The 21314-nt window shown below is 54.7% G+C and overlaps 7 protein-coding genes and 1 non-coding gene across 8 annotated transcripts; 4 read left to right on the forward strand and 4 right to left on the reverse strand.

Annotated features, from left to right (window-relative positions):
- Window positions 1-447: 447 nt before the first annotated feature.
- GLRG_00576 (BolA-like protein) lies at window positions 448-995 on the reverse strand (the record flags this gene model as incomplete). The annotated part of the gene is made up of 3 exons (XM_008091261.1): window positions 448-646; window positions 727-833; window positions 897-995. 3 exons carry the CDS (start codon window positions 993-995, stop codon window positions 448-450), a joined length of 405 nt encoding a protein of 134 aa, XP_008089452.1.
- Window positions 996-3432: 2437 nt separating this feature from the next.
- On the forward strand, window positions 3433-5349 carry GLRG_00577 (AMP-binding enzyme; the record flags this gene model as incomplete). The annotated part of the gene is made up of 3 exons (XM_008091262.1): window positions 3433-3661; window positions 3771-4066; window positions 4126-5349. The coding sequence occupies 3 exons, from the start codon at window positions 3433-3435 to the stop codon at window positions 5347-5349; spliced, it is 1749 nt and encodes a 582-aa protein (XP_008089453.1).
- Window positions 5350-5916: 567 nt separating this feature from the next.
- Window positions 5917-6804, reverse strand: GLRG_00578 (eukaryotic initiation factor 4E; the record flags this gene model as incomplete). The annotated part of the gene is made up of 3 exons (XM_008091263.1): window positions 5917-6405; window positions 6467-6538; window positions 6592-6804. 3 exons carry the CDS (start codon window positions 6802-6804, stop codon window positions 5917-5919), a joined length of 774 nt encoding a protein of 257 aa, XP_008089454.1.
- Window positions 6805-9269: 2465 nt separating this feature from the next.
- GLRG_00579 (uncharacterized protein) lies at window positions 9270-10507 on the forward strand (the record flags this gene model as incomplete). Its single annotated transcript, XM_008091264.1, has 2 exons — window positions 9270-9705; window positions 9990-10507. 2 exons carry the CDS (start codon window positions 9270-9272, stop codon window positions 10505-10507), a joined length of 954 nt encoding a protein of 317 aa, XP_008089455.1.
- A 1324-nt stretch (window positions 10508-11831) lies between these two features.
- On the reverse strand, window positions 11832-11912 carry GLRG_13018. Its single transcript has one exon. It is a non-coding gene; the product is annotated as a tRNA-Gly (tRNA).
- Window positions 11913-13514: 1602 nt separating this feature from the next.
- Window positions 13515-15984, forward strand: GLRG_00580 (hsp70-like protein; the record flags this gene model as incomplete). The annotated part of the gene is made up of 6 exons (XM_008091265.1): window positions 13515-13557; window positions 13784-13961; window positions 14131-14296; window positions 14390-15294; window positions 15377-15660; window positions 15716-15984. 6 exons carry the CDS (start codon window positions 13515-13517, stop codon window positions 15982-15984), a joined length of 1845 nt encoding a protein of 614 aa, XP_008089456.1.
- Window positions 15985-16597: 613 nt separating this feature from the next.
- On the reverse strand, window positions 16598-17362 carry GLRG_00581 (MYND finger; the record flags this gene model as incomplete). The annotated part of the gene is made up of 1 exon (XM_008091266.1): window positions 16598-17362. One exon carries the CDS (start codon window positions 17360-17362, stop codon window positions 16598-16600), a length of 765 nt encoding a protein of 254 aa, XP_008089457.1.
- Window positions 17363-17859: 497 nt separating this feature from the next.
- On the forward strand, window positions 17860-18609 carry GLRG_00582 (uncharacterized protein; the record flags this gene model as incomplete). Its single annotated transcript, XM_008091267.1, has 1 exon — window positions 17860-18609. The coding sequence occupies one exon, from the start codon at window positions 17860-17862 to the stop codon at window positions 18607-18609; it is 750 nt and encodes a 249-aa protein (XP_008089458.1).
- Between the last annotated feature and the right edge of the window lie 2705 nt (window positions 18610-21314).

Genomic DNA, 21314 nt, shown 5'->3' on the forward strand with positions numbered 1-21314 from the left:
TAATCAATCAAAACTTTGTTTGGAGTGGATCTAATTATGCTCTTCTTTTTCATGACCGGCTCTCTGGAGAGGCTTAAAAAGTATCTATTGTCCCCTTAGAAAAACATGGTGCCATATTCAACGATGGCTTTCCGTCGTATCCGAAGTCGTAAATGAGATGTTCAAGACGGTAAGGTTCGGTTTTCCGTAGCACAACAGCAAAAGCATAGCCCGACTCCGGTATAATGACACAAACACCCTTCCTCTCTCTCTCTCAAAAGTTCTCCTGTGGTTGCCCTGTCGGTTTCCTAGTATTCCGTCATGTCTTATTTTTCCTACTGGAAAGGTCGTATGTCTCATATCGTGATTTGCTCCGAGGGGTTGTACCCTCTTCGGGGGATTTGGTTGGGTATATCGGTCATGGTATTCTGTTGTCCAGTTTTTTTTCTTCCGTTTTGTTCTTCTTTTTCAAGCCGAGTCTTCAGAGGACTGGGCCTCGGCCGCCTTCTTGGCATTTTGTCGCTCCTCCTCCTCGGGGGTGAGGGTCTTGAGCTGAAGGGCGTGGATGCCGCCCTCGCGGGCCATCTCCTCGCGGAGGAGGGCGTAGACCATACGGTGGCGGGCGGATTGCATCTTTGATCTAAAAGACTCCGAAGTGATAACAAGTCTGCGCAGCGGTGGTGTTAGCCAACGATTCCAGAGCCAATTGTAGACGGAACGGGCAGTTGATTTGGGGTAATCTCGTACCTGAAGTGGGTTTCCTTGGAGGTGCTGCCAGCCATGGCCTTATGGTGGCTGTGGAGGTGGGAGTCGTTGTAGATTTCGAGGGTAGTGGGGGAGAAGGCAGCGGTCACCTGAGGGAAATTGAGTTAGCAAGCCGGCCTTGGGGTCGTCGTATACCTCGAGGGGCATCATACCTTGGAACGGATGGCGTCCTCGACGGGCGTGGCGGACGACATGGTTCCGAGGGGTCTAGCGGCACCGGCCGAGAAGCCGAGGGCGTATCTTCGCAACATTGGTGAGTGTGCTTGGGTTATTCCTCCGGTCAAACTACTCCCAATCCTGCCAACGAAGGGGCGGAATGTGTTCATAGGGGGTAAGGAAAGGGGAGGAGAGAGAAAAGAAGGCGAAGGGGGGAGGAGCAAGTAGAAGTAGGTACGCGGCGGCTTGCGGGCTGCAATGCGGTGCGGCGGTAAAGGAGTTTGGGATGGAGGACGGTGTAGAAAAGCCGGACAGGGGAAGAATAAGAAAAGCTGACCTTGCTTCTGCTGCGTGATTGCGTGGTGTGGTATGGATTTTGCCAGCCCAACAACTTTTTTCGGTTTAGGTAGAGAAGGGGGAGCTGCTGCGGGTGCATGAAAGGTACGGTGTGCGAAGTGTGACCCTGGAACTTGGGACCTGAGAGCGGAGCATGGATGATGTGGGATCGGGGGGAGGTGGATGGGTGGGTGGGAGGATGCAGGATGAGGAAGCAAGCAGACAGGCAGGCAGACAGGCAAATGACAAGCCGAGCAGCAGATTTTCCCACGGGCAAAGAACGTTCGGTGTATCGGTGAGGAAATGAAGAGAGCGGACATGCGGGACCGGCTTGGCAGGCAGCATGGCACATGTGGCCCCCGGCCAATCAGCAGGCCGCCGACCTTGTCTCTATCCTTCCGGTTGGGTAACCGGGTGGAACCCCACCACCGGGGGGAGAAGTTCCAGCAGTGCAGTCCCAGCAGCGTGTATTACCTACCTGCAGTGTAGCTACTTATATTTACAGGGTATTTAGATGCCGTAGGTAAGGTCTGCGACATGCACCTTGGCTTTTGTTCGGCGCACTCTTTAGTTTTGTCTTTTTCTTTTTTTTTTTCTTTTTTTTTGCCACTGGTTGCAAAAGTCTGTCTTCCGCCCCGCCTCGTGTAAGCAAGAGCGAGACGGAGATGAATATTACACTCCTCACTCATCTGCCGGCCAAGTTAGGTTTGCTTTTGCAGTATTGGAAAAGGAGCTACGCCCACCGCCCTTCTTGCTTCTTATTCTTCTTCCTCTACTCCGTATGTGAGTTCAGAACCCAGAAACCTCTTCGACCCCATGTATTGGCCGTCCGTTAGCGCCGCATTAGGCATGGCGGGCCAACTGGAACACCTAGAAGAACTGGAGAACCCACGTACCACCAAACAACAACAATCAACAACGCATGGGCAAGCCCGACACGCACCTCACGTTGTTTCGATGACTCTTCCGCCTAGCCCCCCCCCCCCCCCCCCCTTGCCCATTTCTGCTCACCGCGTGTTTCCCCCCAACCCCCCGTCACCGCGCATCGCAAAGAGGAGCAAACACACGAGCGACACAGCAAAAAAAGGCTCCGCTTTGACCTCCTCTCAGTTTCGCGCAAGGCACCATTAGATACCCGATCACAAGACACCCCCATTCCAGAACATCAAGCTGTTCACTCGCAATGTCGCCAATGCATGCGGGCGGGGAAGATGAAGGACTCCCAGGCACCTTGCAAGGGGCACTTAGATGCGGTGACGTGTGGTATGGTAACATCAACATTCGGCAGCGGCAAAGGAGGAGGGTGCAGCAGAAGCACCATCACCAGCATCTTATGACCAAGATACCCAGGTACTTCTCCCTTCTGCGTGAGGTACCCAGGCGCTTTGCAATGGAGGGGCGGATAGATAAACTAGGTAGGCAGAGGTGCCTCGTGGGAAATATTGGCCGCTTCCGAGCGGTCCCCGCCGCTAGCCAAAAGGCTAGGTAGATTGGGACGCGGACCAACACAGCAACCGATGGGCATCCATTCCGCGCCACGATGCTGCTGGATCCCAAACGCACCGAAGATTCACCATCCAGTTTTCAACCGAGGCGCACACACCACACCCAGATCTCCTGCCTGCCAGTACGGATAGCGCCATAATAGGTACTCAAGCCTCGTCTAGACTACCTAATTAGGTACTGCGGCCCGGACAAGCCACACCCACGACCCAAGTTTTCCGTCCGGTCTTCGGCAAAATCCTCCCCGTGGCCCTGCAGGGAGAAGTCCGACCCACGACCTGGTAGCAATCAACAAAAAGAAATTACGACACAGTTCACTCGCACACCCAACGCTGCTGCACTACATACACCTGCCCGCCACTATCAAGATCCGAGAGTTACCATCGAAGCCCGGGGTCCGTCCCCTCCCCAATATCCACTCCGTCCATCAACTCCGTGTTCCGATCCGTTGGATAATAACGCCATTGATAACGTCGCATATCAAGCCCCCCCTCTCCCCCACACTTCATGTTGGCCTCCGGTTTGCGGAATGTAGCTAGACGGCCCGGCTGCTGTTGGTGTTGCCGAATATCCCCATTCTCAGCCGCTCCCGCCATCCTCGTAGCTGCCGACGTCGCCTGTACAACTGCTCTCGCAAGCTCCCGTTCCGCATCACGATTCCTTGCTACTGCCCGCGCATTGCGAACCGCAAGAATGGCTTCCACTGCCTCGCTCCCAAAACTCCCCCTCTTCGAGGCCATCTCCCGGCACGACCCCGAGTCCACGGCCGTGGTCCACTCGCTATCCGGCCGCCGCTTCAAGTATGGTGAGCTCCTGGGCGACGTGCGCCGCGCGCGAGACAAGCTCCTGGACTCGGCGGGCAAGCAAGACCTCAATGGCGAGCGCATCGCCTTCTTGGTAGAGAACAGCTACGACTATGTAGGTAAGCCAAGTCGCAAGCCCCCCGCAATAGCCTCTGGAGCGTCCCCCCTTCCCCTGGGCTATTACAATGATGTGATACGTCGCGGTCCTGACATACGCTTGCCTCCCAGTGACTCTCCTCGCTGCATTCGCTGCTCGCTCCATCGCGGTTCCTCTGTCCCCGGCCTTCCCCGCGCCCGAGCTCCAGTACATCCTAGACCAGAGTGAGGCGTCGCTGCTCGTGTCCTCGGCAAAGTTCGCAACCAAGGCGAAGGAAGTGCTCTCAGCAAAGCTCGCCTCGAACCCTACGCAAGTCGAGCTGCAGAAGCACCACGGCGGCAGCGCGCATGAGCAAGTCGAGCTTGAGGACGCCGACGTGGGCGCCGCGGGCATGATGCTGTATACCTCGGGCACCACAAACAGACCGGTTCGTTACCCCACCAGACCTCCGTTCGCCGCCCCTGAGCGACGCTGATAACTTCCAAGAAAGGCGTCTTGCTCCCCCAGTCCGTCCTGACGGCGCAGTCCAAGTCTCTGATCGAGGCGTGGAACTACTCCCCCAAAGACCACCTCCTTCACGTCCTCCCCCTACACCACATCCACGGCACCGTCAACGCCGTCCTTACCCCCCTCCTCGCCGGGTCCACGATCGAGTTCATGTTTCCTTTCAACGCCGACGCCGTCTGGAAGCGCCTCGCCGCGCCCTTCATCGCTAGCAACGGCGTCAACGACACCAATGGCGCTAACGGCACGCACGCCCTCCCCAAGGAGAAGATCACATTCTTTACCGTCGTCCCGACGGTCTACTCCCGCCTCCTCGTGACCCACAAGGGTCTGCCCCTCGACCCCGCCGAGCCGACCCGCGAGGCCGTCTCCCCGCGCCACATGCGCCTCGCCATCTCCGGCTCCGCCGCCCTGCCGACGCCCATCAAAGAGTCCTGGAAGACCCTCTCCAAGGGCAACGTCCTTCTCGAGCGCTACGGCATGACCGAGGTCGGCATGGCCCTCTCCTGCGGCCTCGACTTCGCCGACCGCGTCGACGGCAGCGTTGGCTGGCCCCTCCCCGGCGTCGAGGCCCGCCTCGTCGACATGGACACGGGCGCCGTCATCCCCCCGGGTCAAGACGTCGACCCGGAAACCGGCCGCGAGCGCCCCGGCGAGATCCAGCTCCGCGGCCCCACGGTCTTCAAGGAGTACTGGCGCAACCCTGAGGCCACGGCCAAGGAGTTCGTTGAGGGGGAGGACGGCAAGGGCAGGTGGTTTAAGACGGGCGACATCGCCGTCCGCAGGCCCGTCCCGAACGCAGGCCTCAATGCGGCGCAGTCGTCCTGGGCCAAGGGCGACATGTACTTCATCCAGGGCCGCAAGAGCGCCGACATCATCAAGACGGGCGGCGAAAAGGTCAGCGCCCTCGAGGTCGAGCGCGAGCTGCTCTCGCTACCCGAGGTCGCCGAGGCCGCCGTCGTCGCCGTCCCCTCGGGCAAGTGGGGTTCCAAGGTCGGCGCCGTCGTCATCCTCAACATGGACGTCGTCCCCCACTGGTCCCCAATGGCCATGCGGAGGGCCCTTCGCGACCGCCTCGTCAACTACAAGATCCCCCAGGTCCTCAAGGTCGTCGACCACATCCCGCGCAACGCCATGGGCAAGATCAACAAGAAGCAGCTGGTCCAGGCCGTTTTCGAAGACCAGTTCAGCGGCGACGAGATGTAACAACAGCGATGCAGGAGAAGAATCCGCTGCAGCATTATGCGGCGATGCTTTGTTTGAATAAGGGGACTTGCTTGTTGGAAGGTCTGAGGCAGACGGAAAAAAAACACTAGATGAAATGTAATAGAGATACCCCTTCATCTTCGGAAAGGCACGGGCAGGGTAATTTGGCCTAAACCTAGGTATCTATTCCGGATATTCGTATCCGCCTATGTACTATCGATCATGACCGTCTAGAAGTTTCAAAAAAACCCCATTGATCTAATTTTTTTTTTCTTCTCTTCTCAGCAACGCCTTCGTCAAGAGCTCCTAAGACTATCATGAGAGAACCTTTTCCGCCCCAGAGATGCGTTATCATTGATGCGTTAGCACTGCCCCGTTTTGATCCTCCGCTGGCATCAGGCAACCTAAAAAAAAGAAGAAAAGAAAAGGTCGGCTGAAAAATGCGACGAGTGATATCATGCGAACGCGAGTCGGCCTCCTCAACGAATGAGGGGTCAAACAGGCCCGATATAATGCATTGGTATGCCTGGTATTGTGTGTTTTGTTCCCGAGGTTCAAATGCGTCTCTTAGACGGTGTGCTTGGCCTTCGCACGGCTGCTTCCGCTGTGCGCACTGTCGGTGTGGCCAGAGAACTCGACGACCTCATTGGGCGGTAGGTTCAGGATGTCCTTGAAGCGCTTGCCGATGTTCAAAAGAATGTCACGGCCCTTATCCTGAGAGCGGCCCTTGCCACCAGCCACATCACCGTCACCACGACCAGGAATGCTCTTTCCGATGGTACGAGTCCAGACACCAATACGGAAGAAAGCCTTGCGAACGTTGACAACGACGCCCATGACCTCTCCGTCATCCTCGCCCTCGAGAGTTTCGCCGATAGCAGCCAACATGACGTGAAGCCAGAGATCATCAATGGGGACGCTGCGCTTCTCCTTGAACTGGTAGGACCATTTGCCACCATGCTTGTTCTGGGCATCCTCCCACTCAGGGCGAACGCCAGCCTTGAAGAGGTGGTAGTCGGACTTGAGCGCCAGCTCGGAGACAGGAGCGATGTTGTTCTGGAGGCCAATCAGTAAATGGAAAGAGAGATCGAGTGGAGGGGGGGCGAGGTGTGCGTACATATACGCCCCAGAACTCCTCAACAGAGTTGAAAGTGATAACCTCCTTGAGGAGGTCGTTCCAGTTATCACCCTGCGCCAAGTTAGTATACAGCTCCTCACATGCCCGCGACTGGGCCAACTAACCTTGCCACTGGGGGGCTTGGTGAACCAGAGAGTCCACTTGTTCTGCAGAGGGTGCTTGACATTGAAGTTCTCCTTGTCGTGGAAGACGGTAACGGGCTTCTCGGCGTCGGTCTCCTTGATCTCGGACTTGTCGCCACCATCGGGGGAGATGGGGATGGTGGAGAGGTCGACCTGCTGGTCGGCGTTCGTGGGTGTTTGCACAGAGGTCGCCATCGTGAGGGGCTTGTTGTGGTGTTGGAGATGTAGGGCTGATTACGGATCGGAGCGATGAGGGGTAGAATTGGTAGAGGCGCTGGTAGGAGCAGACTCTAGAGAGAAGACGTTTGTCGATGTGATACGGGCAGCCCAAGGGGAAAGATTGCCGATCGCGGTTGTAGGGTGGAAGAGGTGGAGCGCAGGAGGGTTCCGCTCGAAAGTGGCTGGATACTGTAGGTTGTGACGACGGTTGCTCGCTTCACTGTCGAGAAAGTGCTGGGGGGGGGCGGCGATTGCTTCCTTCCAGAGATTCGATTGTGGGGGGAGATTCCGACGTTGCGCCAGGCAAAGTCAGCGAAGATCGGAAAGGGCGGGTTAGAGGAAGGCAAGAACAGGCGGTGGAGTTCTTTTCTTAGGCAGAACTGACGACGAGGTCGAGATGGGAAGTTGCGATGAGTTTGCACTTTTTGCGGAGGGTTGCGCTCAGCAGCAGAAAGCCAGAAGAGAGAGCGTGCACCCACCAAGAGGGCGTTGCTGGTCGCAAAAAAATGCCCAAGCGGACGGCCCTCGATCCGCCCAACAGAAGACGCCGGAAAAGTGGGGGTCAGGTTGGACTGAGGTGAGGTGAGGTGAAGCCATTTTTTTCGGGCAGGTACAACCTTGGCTCAGCACTTAAAGAGGCTAACCAGGTACCGCCTCCTTACTCAGTGAAGTCCTCCCGGGATATGGTTAGGGCGAAAGAAGCCCTCGATGAAAACAGCCCCGGATCCGGGCGACAGGTGAGGCAAGAACGGAGGCGAGTCCAGCCTGACAGCACCACCGTGGTCACCTTGACAGAGAAAGAAAGCGAAAGACAGGGTTTGCGGGAGTTTACTACCTACATAAACAACCCCAGTGGAGGTCTCGTGCTAGTGCTCGAATAACTGCGCATACCGACTGACAAACCTTGTAGACTGGGATGCTGTTTGTTGTAGGTACCTGCTTTGGGAAGTCAGTTATACAGTTAGTACCTACTTTGAACGCTGAGTCTTTTTGTTTACATCCTTTTGGGTTCTCTACTAGCTGTGTTTGTGCACTCGGTCTTGGATACCATCTGTTTGGTTTGGCCGTTTCCTCGACTGATCACCATTGCCTTTTACGATGCTATGTTCATAACTGCACGAAGACGGGAAAACGGAGAGGGAAGCTTTGTGTTGCCCCAGATGGGCTTACATCTCAAAGGGCGGTTTGCCTGCCTGCTATAGATCTTTACCCAATAAAGCTCATGTCATCCGGGTAGTTTCTTGCTTGTTTCCTCCCGTCTTAATTTTCCCAACTTTTTTTACCATCCCTCTCTCTCCCTCTCCGACCTCCACCCTTCCCCCATCGCCCGAAGTATTCTCGGCCTGAACCAAGCGTCTTCTCCTGACCCCTTCCCCTGCCCCTTCCTACACCAGAAGCTACATCCCTGTTTCGAGATCACGCCTTTTTCAGCCTCTGATGACACGACGTGAGAGTGTTTTGAGGTTTAATGTTAGAGGACTTGTCCGATAGGCTATCGGGTATGCAATCGACACGAAATACTCCTTTCTTCAGTCCCATATCCCTTACGGCCTACACCTAGTCGCGAGTCAAACAACACGCAATCCCAGAGTTACTCAACACCCTCTTCTTCTGCACTTGCAAAGTCAACTGAGTCGAGGTCAGCCTTGGGTGAATGTTACTTGGTGACCTCCTCTGGGCCAAGCGACCCTGCTGGTTTCAGCCTGTACACCCTCGGCGCATCCACATCGCCAGGGGTTATGTTGACCTCGTCCGAATGGGGTGGCTGATTTTGTATCAATGGTGCTTTGTTGCTGTTGACTTGTACCACATGTGTTGTATTACATGGTCTTGCCCTTCCGAGTTTCTTTTAGTTTGATGTCAAAAGCAGGCTGAAAGCGCAGGGAGAAAGACCAGCCAGTGTCAATGGGAATTTGCCAATGCCCGTACTTCCCCAAGCACGCATCAGGACTATTGTTTACCTCGTATGAAAATTCAAGCGACCTAAGTCCGTTGGTGCTAAATGGTACCCCATGAATGAACTCCACGCCTTTCTCTATGGCACGGAAAGGCGAAGATTGTTGGCTATCACTTGTTTTTGGAAGACTACGACAAAGCAATGGATAGGCTATTGTTGAGAGCGTCAGCATAACTCGCTTCAACAAGTTATTGACCAGGTCTAAAAACTTTCATAAGGCAGAACATGTGCCGAACAAACAATGATGGCAAGACCCCAAGGCTGTTAATAGCGAAGATCAGAGGACCAAACAGCCCCCCCCAATCTGTTAACACATGATAGTCATCTTACAAAAATGCGGCTTTTGTCATAATCCCTCGACAACATTTCGCAGAGATCCATACTATTCAGCATGTCGTTCATCAGACAACGTGGGCAAAGCCCAGCCCACGCCAGCCAACAATCAGGAACCTCGGCAACCAGGCCAATGTCAGCGAAAGTGCTCATGGCCAAAGACTTGAAGGACCTGGAAGGCTTCTGCCCCACTCGTCTTCCTCTTGAATGGGATCTCTCTGACCACGAGCTCACCGACAAATTCTTTGCAGATCATTACGCCGCTATCGTGTCGAATGTGAAGCTTCACGTTGACGACATGTTCAGGGTCGGTGGCCTTCCGCTCCAAGGGTCCGTCTGGACCATTTATACTGAACGCAAGAACCGCGACTTGGAGCATATCATCCGAGCGATTGCCCGGCCAAACCCCTCAGACCCGAACCCCTGGGATGAGTTGATGGTGTGCAACGAGAAGCGCATGGCAGTGATGCGGGCGGTCTTCATGAAGATCTACTCAGAACAATTGTTCTCCATGCAGCTCTTCGGAGCAGACGATACGCAAAGGCAAACACTCGTGCGCCAGGATGAAGAGTTTATTGGGCATGAAGGTGAGTATGCATTCGGCTTGAGGAGCACGCCGAGAGTACCGAACTTAATTTTCTTCCAGGCTTCCGCCGATCGAAATTGAGAGCCGCGACGGTTAGAATGATACTTGCTGAGACCCACGGTCTTCCGCCGCTATTCTGGGCTCAAGTAGATCAATTTGCCTGCAGGGTTTTCAAGCTCCTCCATCCCTTTCTGACTTGGGTCAGAATGACATGGCCTGAAAACGGAACCAAACCTTCGATCCGCTCAATCTTCCAGATGATACACAAGGACACGGCTTATGCAGCATGGCTCGCTGTCAATGTGCGAATGTCCCCCACTATCCTCAATTTCGACTGGAAACTCCCGGGCGAACGCTACCTCCCAAACCAGGTCGAGGTCTATCCGGAAGTGTACACGAAGCACCGAATCGAGATGACAGAACGCGAGTCGAGCAAAGGATCTCGTTATGGGATGGCTCACCCGGGATGTAAGAATCCCAAACCACCAACGAGAACTGCCAGAGTCATGATATCGGTGGTGCCTCTTGTGCAGAGAATCAGTCTTGTCGCCAGCAATAATAGCGAGGAACCACTTGGTTTCCAAAAGGCAACTCTGATCGCACCCAGGGTTGTCTATTATCACGGGCTCAACAACGACCAAGACGACGCGGCCCAGTTCAAAGAAGGCCCCCCTAGATACTCAACCAGTAGTTTCTTGGTGCGAGCAGTCTGCGTCTACTCCGGTTTCTGTGTTGTGATATTGGTCATTGGCTCGCTAATCCGGCTGCCCTACTCCGAGAACCTCAGGAACTTGCTCAAATGAACGCGTGTCGAGTCGCCTCGGTACTGAGAGGTATTCCACTGAGCTAATCGTTCACTACACCTACCTAACAACAAACTGTTGACAATGGCGTAGTGGGGGTTTGCCCAGCAGTTCTGCACCGGCTCAAAGCACCAGGAGCTAGGTTGGAAAGGATCATTAGCGTCAACATGTTATTCAGTATGTGGAAAGTAGCGTCCAAATGGGTAGATTATAAAAACTGTAACAGCACAATTCCCATAGCCAGAGATGCGTACGTATCTGACAGGACTTTGCTGGACTGCGATATACTTGGGATATTGTACCGCGTAACGTAAAGTAACGCTGTGCGAAGGTGAAGCGTAACAGCAAGGCAGTAAGCAAGGCAAGCAATAACAAGGAACAGAACGATGTCAAAAGGACAGCATAGTATCAGGTTAAAGGTATATTCTTAGTTGGCCTTCTCCTTAGGGGAGAAGGCTCAGCGCAGCAGTCTATATACCCTGTGGGCACGCAAATATTCACGTGCTTCTGAGTGTAGACTGTCTACTGCGACGACCTATCTACCTGTCTAGGTGGCTGTCCTGTGACAGGTGTATCTAATTGCGACTCATCTAACAGACAAAAGGCGGTACTAAAGTCGTTAAGTAATAGCCTTGTCTCCTTTAAGGGGGTTTTGTTGCTTGCTATTTTAAGCTATACAGCAGGAATCGCGTATAAAGGAATCCTAGCTGCTAGAGAGGTTTAGTTTTTGTTAGGACGGACAGGCTCTGGCTCTGAAGTTCTGACTTTAGTATATAACTAATCTACAAAGAGATTATCAAAGGAAGGAGGCAGCCGAGTGAACAAGAGAAATAGCTATAGCAAGCTGGGCTGCCAGAGACTAAGTAGCACTAAGCTGAAATAGTCTTGAATCTGACGCTTCTTTTGCATCTTGTTGGAGCTGTTATACAATGAAGATGAGTCCTGTTGGGGCCATCAAGACTAAAGCGATCAATGACTGTAGGTATTATTGACGTCTTATGTGTGGCGTAGCTGTAATCTGTAACTCCTGTAGTAAGCTAAGATAGAATCTCTATCTCTTGTGTGTTAGCATCTGCAATGCTAACTTTGACGGCGACGTAATTCGACGTCCGCTCGTCAAGAGTGAGCCAGACTGTTGAAAACGTGCTGTAACCAAGCTTATGCAATATGTGGTATTGCTTGTGTAGACGATTGTCGACAGTAGATGAGGGAGAAGCAGTTCACGTAGCTGATGGCAGCGATGTCAGACTTGTCGGTAGGGACTACTTTTGCTTGAGTGATATTGCTGAGCACAGTAGTAGTAGGCGGAAGCAAAAGTAATGCATGCGCCGAGGGGGAATCGAACCCCCGGCTCCCCGACGCTGCTTGATGGCAACGGAGAATTTTACCACTAAACCATCGGCGCTGGTAGAAGGATTCGAAGATCCAAGCCCTGTGGTGAGATGGTGGCAAGTTGAAAGTGAGGAGGTTATATTCCGAAGCAGTGTGGTTGTGCGCTGTTGGAGGTGGGGGGATAAGGGCTCAAGGGTCTCGCGAGTTGTTCCCAGGACAACAATCTTAAGCGGCGAGGCACCGGCGGCTTTGTCAAAGCGCCTGCAACCCCACTTGCCGACTTTCGATGTCATGTAAGACTCCGTACACTAGGGCAATATGACATTCCTGTATCCGTAGGCAAAGGCAGATCCGCCTCTGAATGTCATGCTCCCTCAAGCCCACTCTCTGCCGACCATGTCGGAGAGGTACTTCAGCGGTGTTGGCCATTCATCTGAAGGAGGAAGAGGGTATGATAGCGAGCCAATCGTTTGGCGGACATTGACCAGTTGGGAAGGACCCCTTCAAAAGACGAGACTACCTGCCTGAGAGGGGTAATCGCTGATACACGTGCATGGGGACTGGGAGAGCCAGGAAATAGCCAGCTGTGGAGATACTCTTTGTGGCGACCTACACTACCTACGTAGTTAGCAGCAGACTTCGGGGGGCCCGACATATCTGCATGAAAGCCTTCGGGCTGAACAGCCCCGGACAACGCAAACAAGATGGGACCGACCGGTTGAATGCTGGGAAGGAAGGGTCTGCCTCCTTTGGTATTGCCACTGAGGGTCGGGAGTCCACTGCCAGGCATCTATCTGTCTGGGTTGCTTGATTACGTCGAGTCAGGCGGTGAGAGAAGCACATTCAGAGGCGTTAAGCGCCGGCAGCGAGCAAGCGCGTCAGATTTAGGAACAAGTCAAGTAGCAACATGACAAGGGAACCGGAAAGACAAAGAGGAGACAGACCTCCCGGATACGATGCCCAAGTAGGAAGTCTGGCGTTGATGACGATTTACATTTGTCTGCCTCAGCAAACCATTGCTAGACTCCGAGGTCGCCGGAGCTACATGCCTGGTCAAGATACATACCAAAGACGACTGACTGTGTCCTTGGACACAGCAAAATCGGCCAACATGCCTTTCCAGCTGCCATAGGATCCTCAGCAGCGAATGCACGTACAAAAACATGAATCCGAAGGCCAATTGCAGTACTAATACCTTACGTACCCAGTGGTAAACCAGCAGCGTACTCTTCGTTACCCACTTTCTCTCAAAGGCGAAGCGAGAGAGTAGCGAGCCGGGGTCCGATAAGATAGAACCCGCCGGCGACAAGGGGGGTTTAGGCGGGGGCCACAGCGGGAAAGGGCAAAAAATTGCATTCGCCGCCCTCGAATCTCGAATTTTTGTGGCATGGTGGCATGGCGCTAACCCCGTCTCAGCGCTGGAGGGGGGGTTGGTGGGTCTAGGGGAGAGACCCAGAAAAAAAAAGTCGAAATTGATTTTTTTTTTGCGGCCTTCACAAAAAAATCCTGTGTTGAGACCCGGAGCGAGAGAAATTCTTGAAAGGACCCCACGTCGCCCGCCCGCCCTCCTCCTTCACATATCTTTCTCCTCCGCGCAAACCTCCCAATCTTCTTTCCTCCCCTCCCCCATTCACACAGGTCTTTTTTTTGTCTTGTGCAATCCAAATCTTTCAAAATGGCGGACGAGGTTTACGATGGTGCCATTGGCATTGACTTGGGTATGTTTTGATTCCCCTCGTTCCGGATGGTTGATGTATTTGGCTTTGTCTTGGTGGTTGTGATGGTGGTCACTCGAGGTTTCCCCTCTTTGGCATCACGATAGTCACCACCACCAAACCACAGAGGCAAACCATCATCAACCATCATTTGTGCCTAACGATGGATCGAGGACAACGGACCGTACTCGGATAGGAGCATGAAGCTGACCGGGCCTCTTCTTTCCAGGAACCACCTACTCTTGCGTTGCGACGTACGAGGGTACCAATGTCGAGATCATTGCCAACGAGCAGGGTTCTTTCACCACCCCTTCTTTCGTTTCTTTCACCGACAAGGAGCGTCTGATCGGTGAGGCTGCCAAGAACCAGGCTGCTATGAACCCCGTCAACACCGTCTTCGATGTCAAGTGAGTAATCGCCCTGCCTACCCGTCTCACCTATCCCGCAATACCTATCGCTTCCTCGTGGATGGTGAGATTTTTTTTCCCCGCCCGAGGAGGGGTAATCCGGTGCTGAGGCCGAGAAGGGAAAATTTCAACTCTACATACAGGTTGCTGACCACGCATCTGCTTACAGGCGTCTCATCGGTCGCCGCTTCGATGACCCTACCGTCAAGAAGGACATCGAGTCCTGGCCCTTCAAGGTTGTCGACGAGGGCGGCAACCCCAAGGTCCAGGTCGAGTACCTCGGCGAGACCAAGACCTTCTCCCCCCAAGAGGTCTCCTCCATGGTCCTCCTCAAGGTACGTTTTTCCATGGCAGCGCCACCGGAAATTACCCGCCGGCCAAGCCACGATACATGCGCGAAGTGTTCAACATGCTGACCCCATCAACAGATGAAGGAGATTGCCGAGGTCAAGATCGGCAAGAAGGTTGAGAAGGCTGTCATCACCGTCCCCGCCTACTTCAACGACAACCAGCGTCAGGCCACCAAGGATGCTGGTGCCATCGCTGGCCTCAACGTCCTCCGTATCATCAACGAGCCCACCGCTGCCGCCATTGCCTACGGTCTTGGTGCCGGCAAGTCTGGCAAGGAGCGCAACGTCCTTATCTACGACTTGGGTGGTGGTACTTTCGATGTTTCCCTCCTCAACATCCAGGGTGGTGTCTTCACCGTCAAGGCTACTGCTGGTGACACCCACTTGGGTGGTCAGGACTTCGACACCAACCTCTTGGACCACTGCAAGAAGGACTTCCAGCGCAAGACCAAGAAGGACCTCTCTGGCGACCCCCGTGCCCTCCGTCGCCTTCGCACTGCTTGCGAGCGCGCCAAGCGTACTCTCTCCAGCGGTGCCCAGACCACCATTGAGATCGACTCTCTCTTCGATGGTGAGGACTACACCACTCAGCTCACCCGTGCCCGTTTCGAGGACTTGAACGCCAAGGCCTTCAACGGCACCCTCGAGCCTGTTGCCCAGGTTCTCAAGGACGCTGCCATTGAGAAGAGCGGCGTTGACGAGATTGTCCTCGTCGGTGGCTCTACTCGTATCCCCCGCATCCAGAAGCTCTTGTCCGAGTTCTTCGACGGCAAGAAGCTCGAGAAGAGCATCAACCCCGATGAGGCCGTCGCCTACGGTGCCGCCGTCCAGGCCGGTATCCTCTCCGGCAAGGCCACCTCCGCCGAGACCGCCGACCTTCTCCTGCTCGACGTCTGCCCCCTGTCCCTCGGTGTCGCCATGGAGGGCAACATCTTCGCCCCCGTCGTTCCTCGCGGCCACACAGTTCCTTGCCTCCGCAAACGGTAAGGTCTCCATTTCCTTGGATTACGCATAATGTTTTCGCTTCAACAAGCAGTTTCCTTGGCCCAAACTAACAGTTAGTAGTACATTCACCACTGTTGCCGACAACCAGCAGACCGTCCAGTTCCCTGTTTACCAGGGTGAGCGTGTCAACTGCGAGGACAACACCTCTCTGGGTGAATTCACTCTTGCTCCTATCCCCCCCATGAGGGCTGGTGAGGCCGTCCTCGAGGTCGTCTTCGAGGTCGACGTCAACGGTATCCTCAAGGTCACCGCCACTGAGAAGACCTCTGGCCGCTCCGCCAACATCACCATCTCCAACTCCGTTGGCAAGCTCTCTTCCCACGAGATTGAGAGCATGATCTCTGGTATGTCTTATCATGTTCCCTGGATGATGCCCTCAAGCCACTAACAGATCGTCAGACGCCGAGAAGTTCAAGTCCAACGACGAGGCCTTCAGCAAGCGCTTCGAGGCCAAGCAGCAGCTCGAGTCTTACATCGGTCGCGTTGAGGAGATCATCTCCGACCCTACCCTGTCCCTCAAGCTCAAGCGTGGCCAGAAGGACAAGATCGAGCAGCAGGTCTCCGAGGCCATGGCTGCCCTTGAGATCACCGACGCTGGTGCCGACGACCTCAAGAAGCAGGAGCTCGCCCTCAAGCGTCTTGTGACCAAGGCCATGTCCTCCCGTTAAATGCTCAACATATACCAAGGAATTTTCTTGTATTTTGTTGTCGCGCGGAGGATGTTTACGGCTTTGACGAGGCCGCTTCATTGCGGTGTATCTGGTTCAACTTTCTTGCGTTTGGGTGGCCCAACAGATTACGGCCAGGCAGGATGCGAATAATTTGGGTCAGGTGATATCAAAAAGGCACTTAAAAGTTCCTCCTTTCTTCCAGCCGCCTTCCCCCTATCATATACCTCCATAACCTCTCACACACACGACACGACTCTGGCATGACTCTCAGGCGAGTAGGAATGCCTTCCGGGTGCCGTCTTCTACGGCTTTCATAGATACTGTAGAAAGGATTAGGGCGACATGAAATGAAATTACGTCTACTTCAAGCTTCTTCACTTCATACACTGCAATGACGAACTATTTGTGATATTCATACATGCACCTAGCTCGGCCAAGATGGCCGAGCTACGGTCGGGGTTAAGAAGAGTTCGCATTGGGCAATCAGCTCTCTGTATTCGCTGGTCAAACTCGTGGAGGCCGATTTGAGGACGCATATATTCCCAGCTAACCTAGGAACCAGTCTTCCGCCGGTCTTTTCTACCTCATTTTGTTTGGGCCGGGCCTGGTTCTATCTCGAGATATCCAAGTGGGTGAAGTGGCTGAATTGCGAAGTTCCGGCTTCCCTGTCAGCCAGCATCTGCCTCATCTTGGATCCATTGCTACCGCCAGGGCCAATGCCATAGATGGTCTCGCCCAGCATCCGAAGTTGCATAGGGAAGTAGTCGTCCCTGTAGTGCTGGATTAGGTCGCCCTTGCTGACCTTGTTCTTGAGGCTATACCACTTGTGTTCGGCCTTGTGGCCGAGCGTCTCGCACTCCGTTTGCTTCTCGCCATCCCACCACGCCGGCAGCAGTGATCGCACACGGCCAACGCGGGCCAAGAACTCCCGAAAGCCCTCGGTGGCATCCGTCACTCCGTTGCAGTACAGGGACTTGGGGATTGCGGCATGGTCCATGTTGAAGCTGTCCTCCATGCGCAGGCGGTAGGTGTCAATGAGGACGCGGTAGACGTCGACTTCGGGGCGGTCGTGTAAGAAGGTGCCTTGGCCGAGCTTGGTGAAGGCGCCGAGAATGGGTTGGTTGAGGCCGCGGCTGGGCGTAGGCTCGCTCGGCGACCACGCGGTTCCGCCGCTGCCACTGCCTCGGGGGGTGGCCTGTGGCACTGGTCGGTCGTTCCGGTTCTTGGCGCATGCCTTCTTGTGGTTCTTCCAGTGGAGATTCAGGCAGCTCTTGGAGCAGTACTTGACGTCGCAGCGGTCGCACTCTGTCCAGTCCGCCTCCGAAACCTCCTTCTGGCACTTCTTACAGGTCGACATAGTGTTGGTATCGGCCATTGCGTTGGGATATCTGTTTCTTGCTGTGGGATCACGAGTGACTGCAAAATAAGAAGTTAGCATCGAAGTAATTCGTTTATCGCGATCTGGCTCACTATGTTTATTGTGTATCTGGTCTTGCTCGTACTGCAAACCAATTTCCCAGGTCTTCCTAAGCACAATAATTAGAGGACGATAATTATGAAAAACGCCTTGTCGTAGGATAGAACTTACATCGGCAAGAGGGCGGCGTGGACTCGCGATCAGAAGTGGGGTCAAAGCGACGGGTCGACCAATTGTGTAGCCGGATACACCACCCACTCTTTTGATCCCATTGTAGCCGTCACTCTCTGCTTCCTTCTCACTCATCCGATCCTCGCCAGCTTCCTCATTATGCTCAGTCGAAGCTGAGTATACTTGATAGTAGCTCTGAAGCTAGACTGTAAGCAAAAAAACCAAAAAAAAAAACCTGCTGAGGCCGTGGTATCCGGGCGTCGATTCCGCAACATCTCGCCGTAATGGCCAATCGCACTTTTGACAAGTTCTTTGACCTCCCCGTCGAGATCCGAGACCAAATCATCTCGTACCTCTGCCTGCTCCCGAACCCGATCCAAATCGGCCCCACCGAGACCTCGGAGATCCCCTTCCCGCACGACCTGCTGCTCTCCCACCCGTTTCTCTACGCCGCCGGCTCCGCCGTCTTCTACGAGCAGAACCGCTTCGTCCTCAACCTCCAGACCGGGGCCCGTGCCGCCGTCGAGCGCGCCATCTGCGACGGCAGCGTGCCATGGCTCCTGGGCAATGTCCGGGCCCGCCGTCGCCTCCGGCACCTCGAGCTCTCGCCGGGCCGCCTGGGCAACGTCTTCCAGACCCACGTCTCGCCGGCCGTGGCGGATATGATCCTCAACGGCGCCCTGCGCCACCTGAGGCTCGTGCTGTACCCGACGAGCGCCGACAAGGTGGTCTTCAACCAGGCCGCCGCCGACGCTCAGTCGAGGAGGGCCGCCATCACGCGGCGCGACGACGCCTTTGCCCATTCCCAGCCGTTCAAGGCGCTGTTGCGGTTGCTGGCTGATCCCGACCTAGAGACAGCCGAGCTTTACGTCGACCCCATCCACCGCGACTTTTGGTGTGAGTTCCACGAGGGCGTGGCGTGTTGCAAGGGGCATCGGAAGGGGCCCTGGCAGCTCATACCCATCGACTGGAGGAGGCTGGCTGCCACTTACGCTCAGGATCATGAGCTCAGTATTGTCCGGGTGGGCTGCTGAGTCCTCGGTGGGATCGGGCACGGTGCCTTGGATTGACACGCCGCAGGCATGACTCCATGTTGCTGATGAAAATGGCTTCAGAAGCAATTGGAAGCCATTGGCATACCGACGATTAGCCCCTCTCGACGGATTCTCGTCTCTCCCTGCAGAGTCCGAGAGGACACTTCTCGAGCCTAGGATACGATGAACATCGAGGGAGCAGCCAGAGGCTTGTCGTCCTGGCTTTGACGTAGCGTGGCAACTCACTCAAAACCTCCGACGATAAGTACCGGCCTTTGAGACGTTGGAGTTTTCGAGGCGATCCGCAGCGCGAACCTTTGGGGTTCTATGATGATCTGGTGTAACGGGTCTTGCCCATCTGTTTTGGATGTGTCAAACTGGGAACCAACGCCTAGACACTCAACTACTCCTCGGCTCTATCCACAGCGACTTGGTTCAGCTTTTATCAATACTTACCAAGTTATCTGAGCCAACTCTAATTTCCTTGCATCTTTTTTTCCCAACAGATGCGACGTCGTTCATTGATACTATACTTGCGAGCGCCCATCGCGCTTTATGATTACTCCAAAGAGAAAAGGCCGCCTCTCGAAGCATGGAACTGCGACCTAAGGAGAACGACCAGACAAGGCGTCCATTATCTCGGCTACCGATATACTGGGCTCGGTCTTTTTCCATACGCTCGCATGAGCCAGGCCTGGCTATATCTTGTGCATGGATGCCATTCCGTCATTCGAAGCTGGACTACAACAGTTGCTGCAGGGCTCGCAGATGGTATTCTGACCATTTCCAACCATATGATGGAGAAAATTGTACCGCCGAGAAGTCCAAAAAAGGTCTCAATGCGGTCCCCAACGAGACAGAGCCGGACCCCCTCCCGGAGTTCGGTATAGAAGGCTTTGTGTAGAAGTTGCCACAGCCCTGCTGCGGGGCATAGGCATCTCCTACGCCATCAACTTCACCCGATTTCTGTTTACCTATGCAGACAAGCTTGATTGGTTCTCGGAGAGCCGCATAACACTGTTGCCCACGTCGGTTATTTTCAACAACTGGGATCAACCCCCCCGCAGGCAGGCCGATGTCTATTTTCCCTCCCGCTGCGTCGGTCACTTTTCGACCGAATCTTTCAACCACGGCTCTATGGTTTTCAGAGGGCTGTATACACGCGTGCGTGTTTGACTTATCCGGACACGAAGATGCAAGCCTTTAAGATCACCTGCCAGGTCAGAGACGCACGGAATGATCTCCGCAGAGACATGGGAATCGGTTCGGTTCAGGCCCGCCGTCTGGTCAATGCGAGTAATCTGGATTCGTATGAGGGCAAGATTTACTAGTAGCAGGTCATGGCTCGGATGGTGAACCTGATGTCTCTGAAGCAGATCCGAAGAGGGGGGAATTGATATTTTTATCAGTAGATGCATCTCCCGCTCGAATTGGAATCTTGCAGAGTCGGAGTCAGGACTTCCGGATCTATGCAACTCCATGGCTCTGGCTGAGCAGTTTTCAAACAGCACCAGAAAACGTGGGAGACGTGATGATTGCCACGCTGGTTGTGCCAAGACTGGCGGATGTGTGACACGACAAGCCAATGCTAACCATCTACACGGCAAGTGCAACGCTTCATCACCCAAACGGCGTCCCTAATCGGCTCCCCTCCCTGCAATAGGCCTATCATCGCTCTACACTCCCGGCCTGAAGTGAGCCTGACGAACGGCGGCCCCACAGCTCGCTCTTATCACCGTGTCCGAGTGGGGCCGTGATCGACCTTGGGGGGCCACCGCTCCATATCTGTCAAACATCAACCCTCCTCCCCCTCCTCGTTACCCCTTTTGCCCCTACCCCGTTTCTCACAACTCTCCTTTTTGACGCTGCGCTAAGAATGGCACGCCCGAAACGGCCATCGAGACTTACACCGGGGACTAGATACCATGTCGCCAAGAGCTCCAGCCTCTCCCCCCTGATACGGGAAGATCTTTACATAGAAACAAAAAACCCCAACCCCCCCCCTGCCCCGCTCAAGAGACCTTTATAGTCGAGCATAACAAAACCGCCAAGAAGATAAGATGCTTCAAAGTTTACATGGGTAATAAACGAGATGGCCCCCACGGATTTGTTTTCTGCGGCGATTTAGAGCGTTTGGGCCTTCTCTCTCTCTCCCGGGGAAGGGAGGCCTCGCCCAAGCTCCGTCGTCTTTCCTCTCGTCCTCGAACAGTAGTCGAGCTTGGCGCGGGACCCTCACGAATCGGCTTCTCTCCCGGACTCATACGGTATCGACCCTCTGTCACTCCGAGCTAAGGACGAGCGCGGATACCGTGCGGCTCAGGCGTACACGTATAAACGCCTGCTGCTATTTGGGCACTTCTGAGTGACCGCTCTTTTCGACCAGGGAGCTCAAAAGACTTGAGATGACAAGAGGCGCCATTGCACATCCTCATGCCGTCCAATCTTGGCGCGTGTCGGAAGGTCGGGCCCGGCCCGCTGCCCGAGCTTTTTTTGTGCTTGGGCTTGTGCCTGTTCGCCTCCACTGATGCTGCGGCTGCGGCTGCGGCTGCAGACAAGTCTCGGGGGGCGGGCGCCCTCCGTTGGTTGAGGACAAGCCACCAGACAACAACAACAACCGGACACACGCCAAGGCTGCCAGCACAAACACAGCTCAACGAGTCCCTCAATGCCGTGACGTCGACACGGATCGGGGATTGTATCATCGG

Source organism: Colletotrichum graminicola (genome assembly GCF_000149035.1).
Source record: "Colletotrichum graminicola M1.001 genomic scaffold supercont1.2, whole genome shotgun sequence".
NCBI classification, from domain to species: Eukaryota; Fungi; Ascomycota; class Sordariomycetes; order Glomerellales; family Glomerellaceae; genus Colletotrichum; species Colletotrichum graminicola.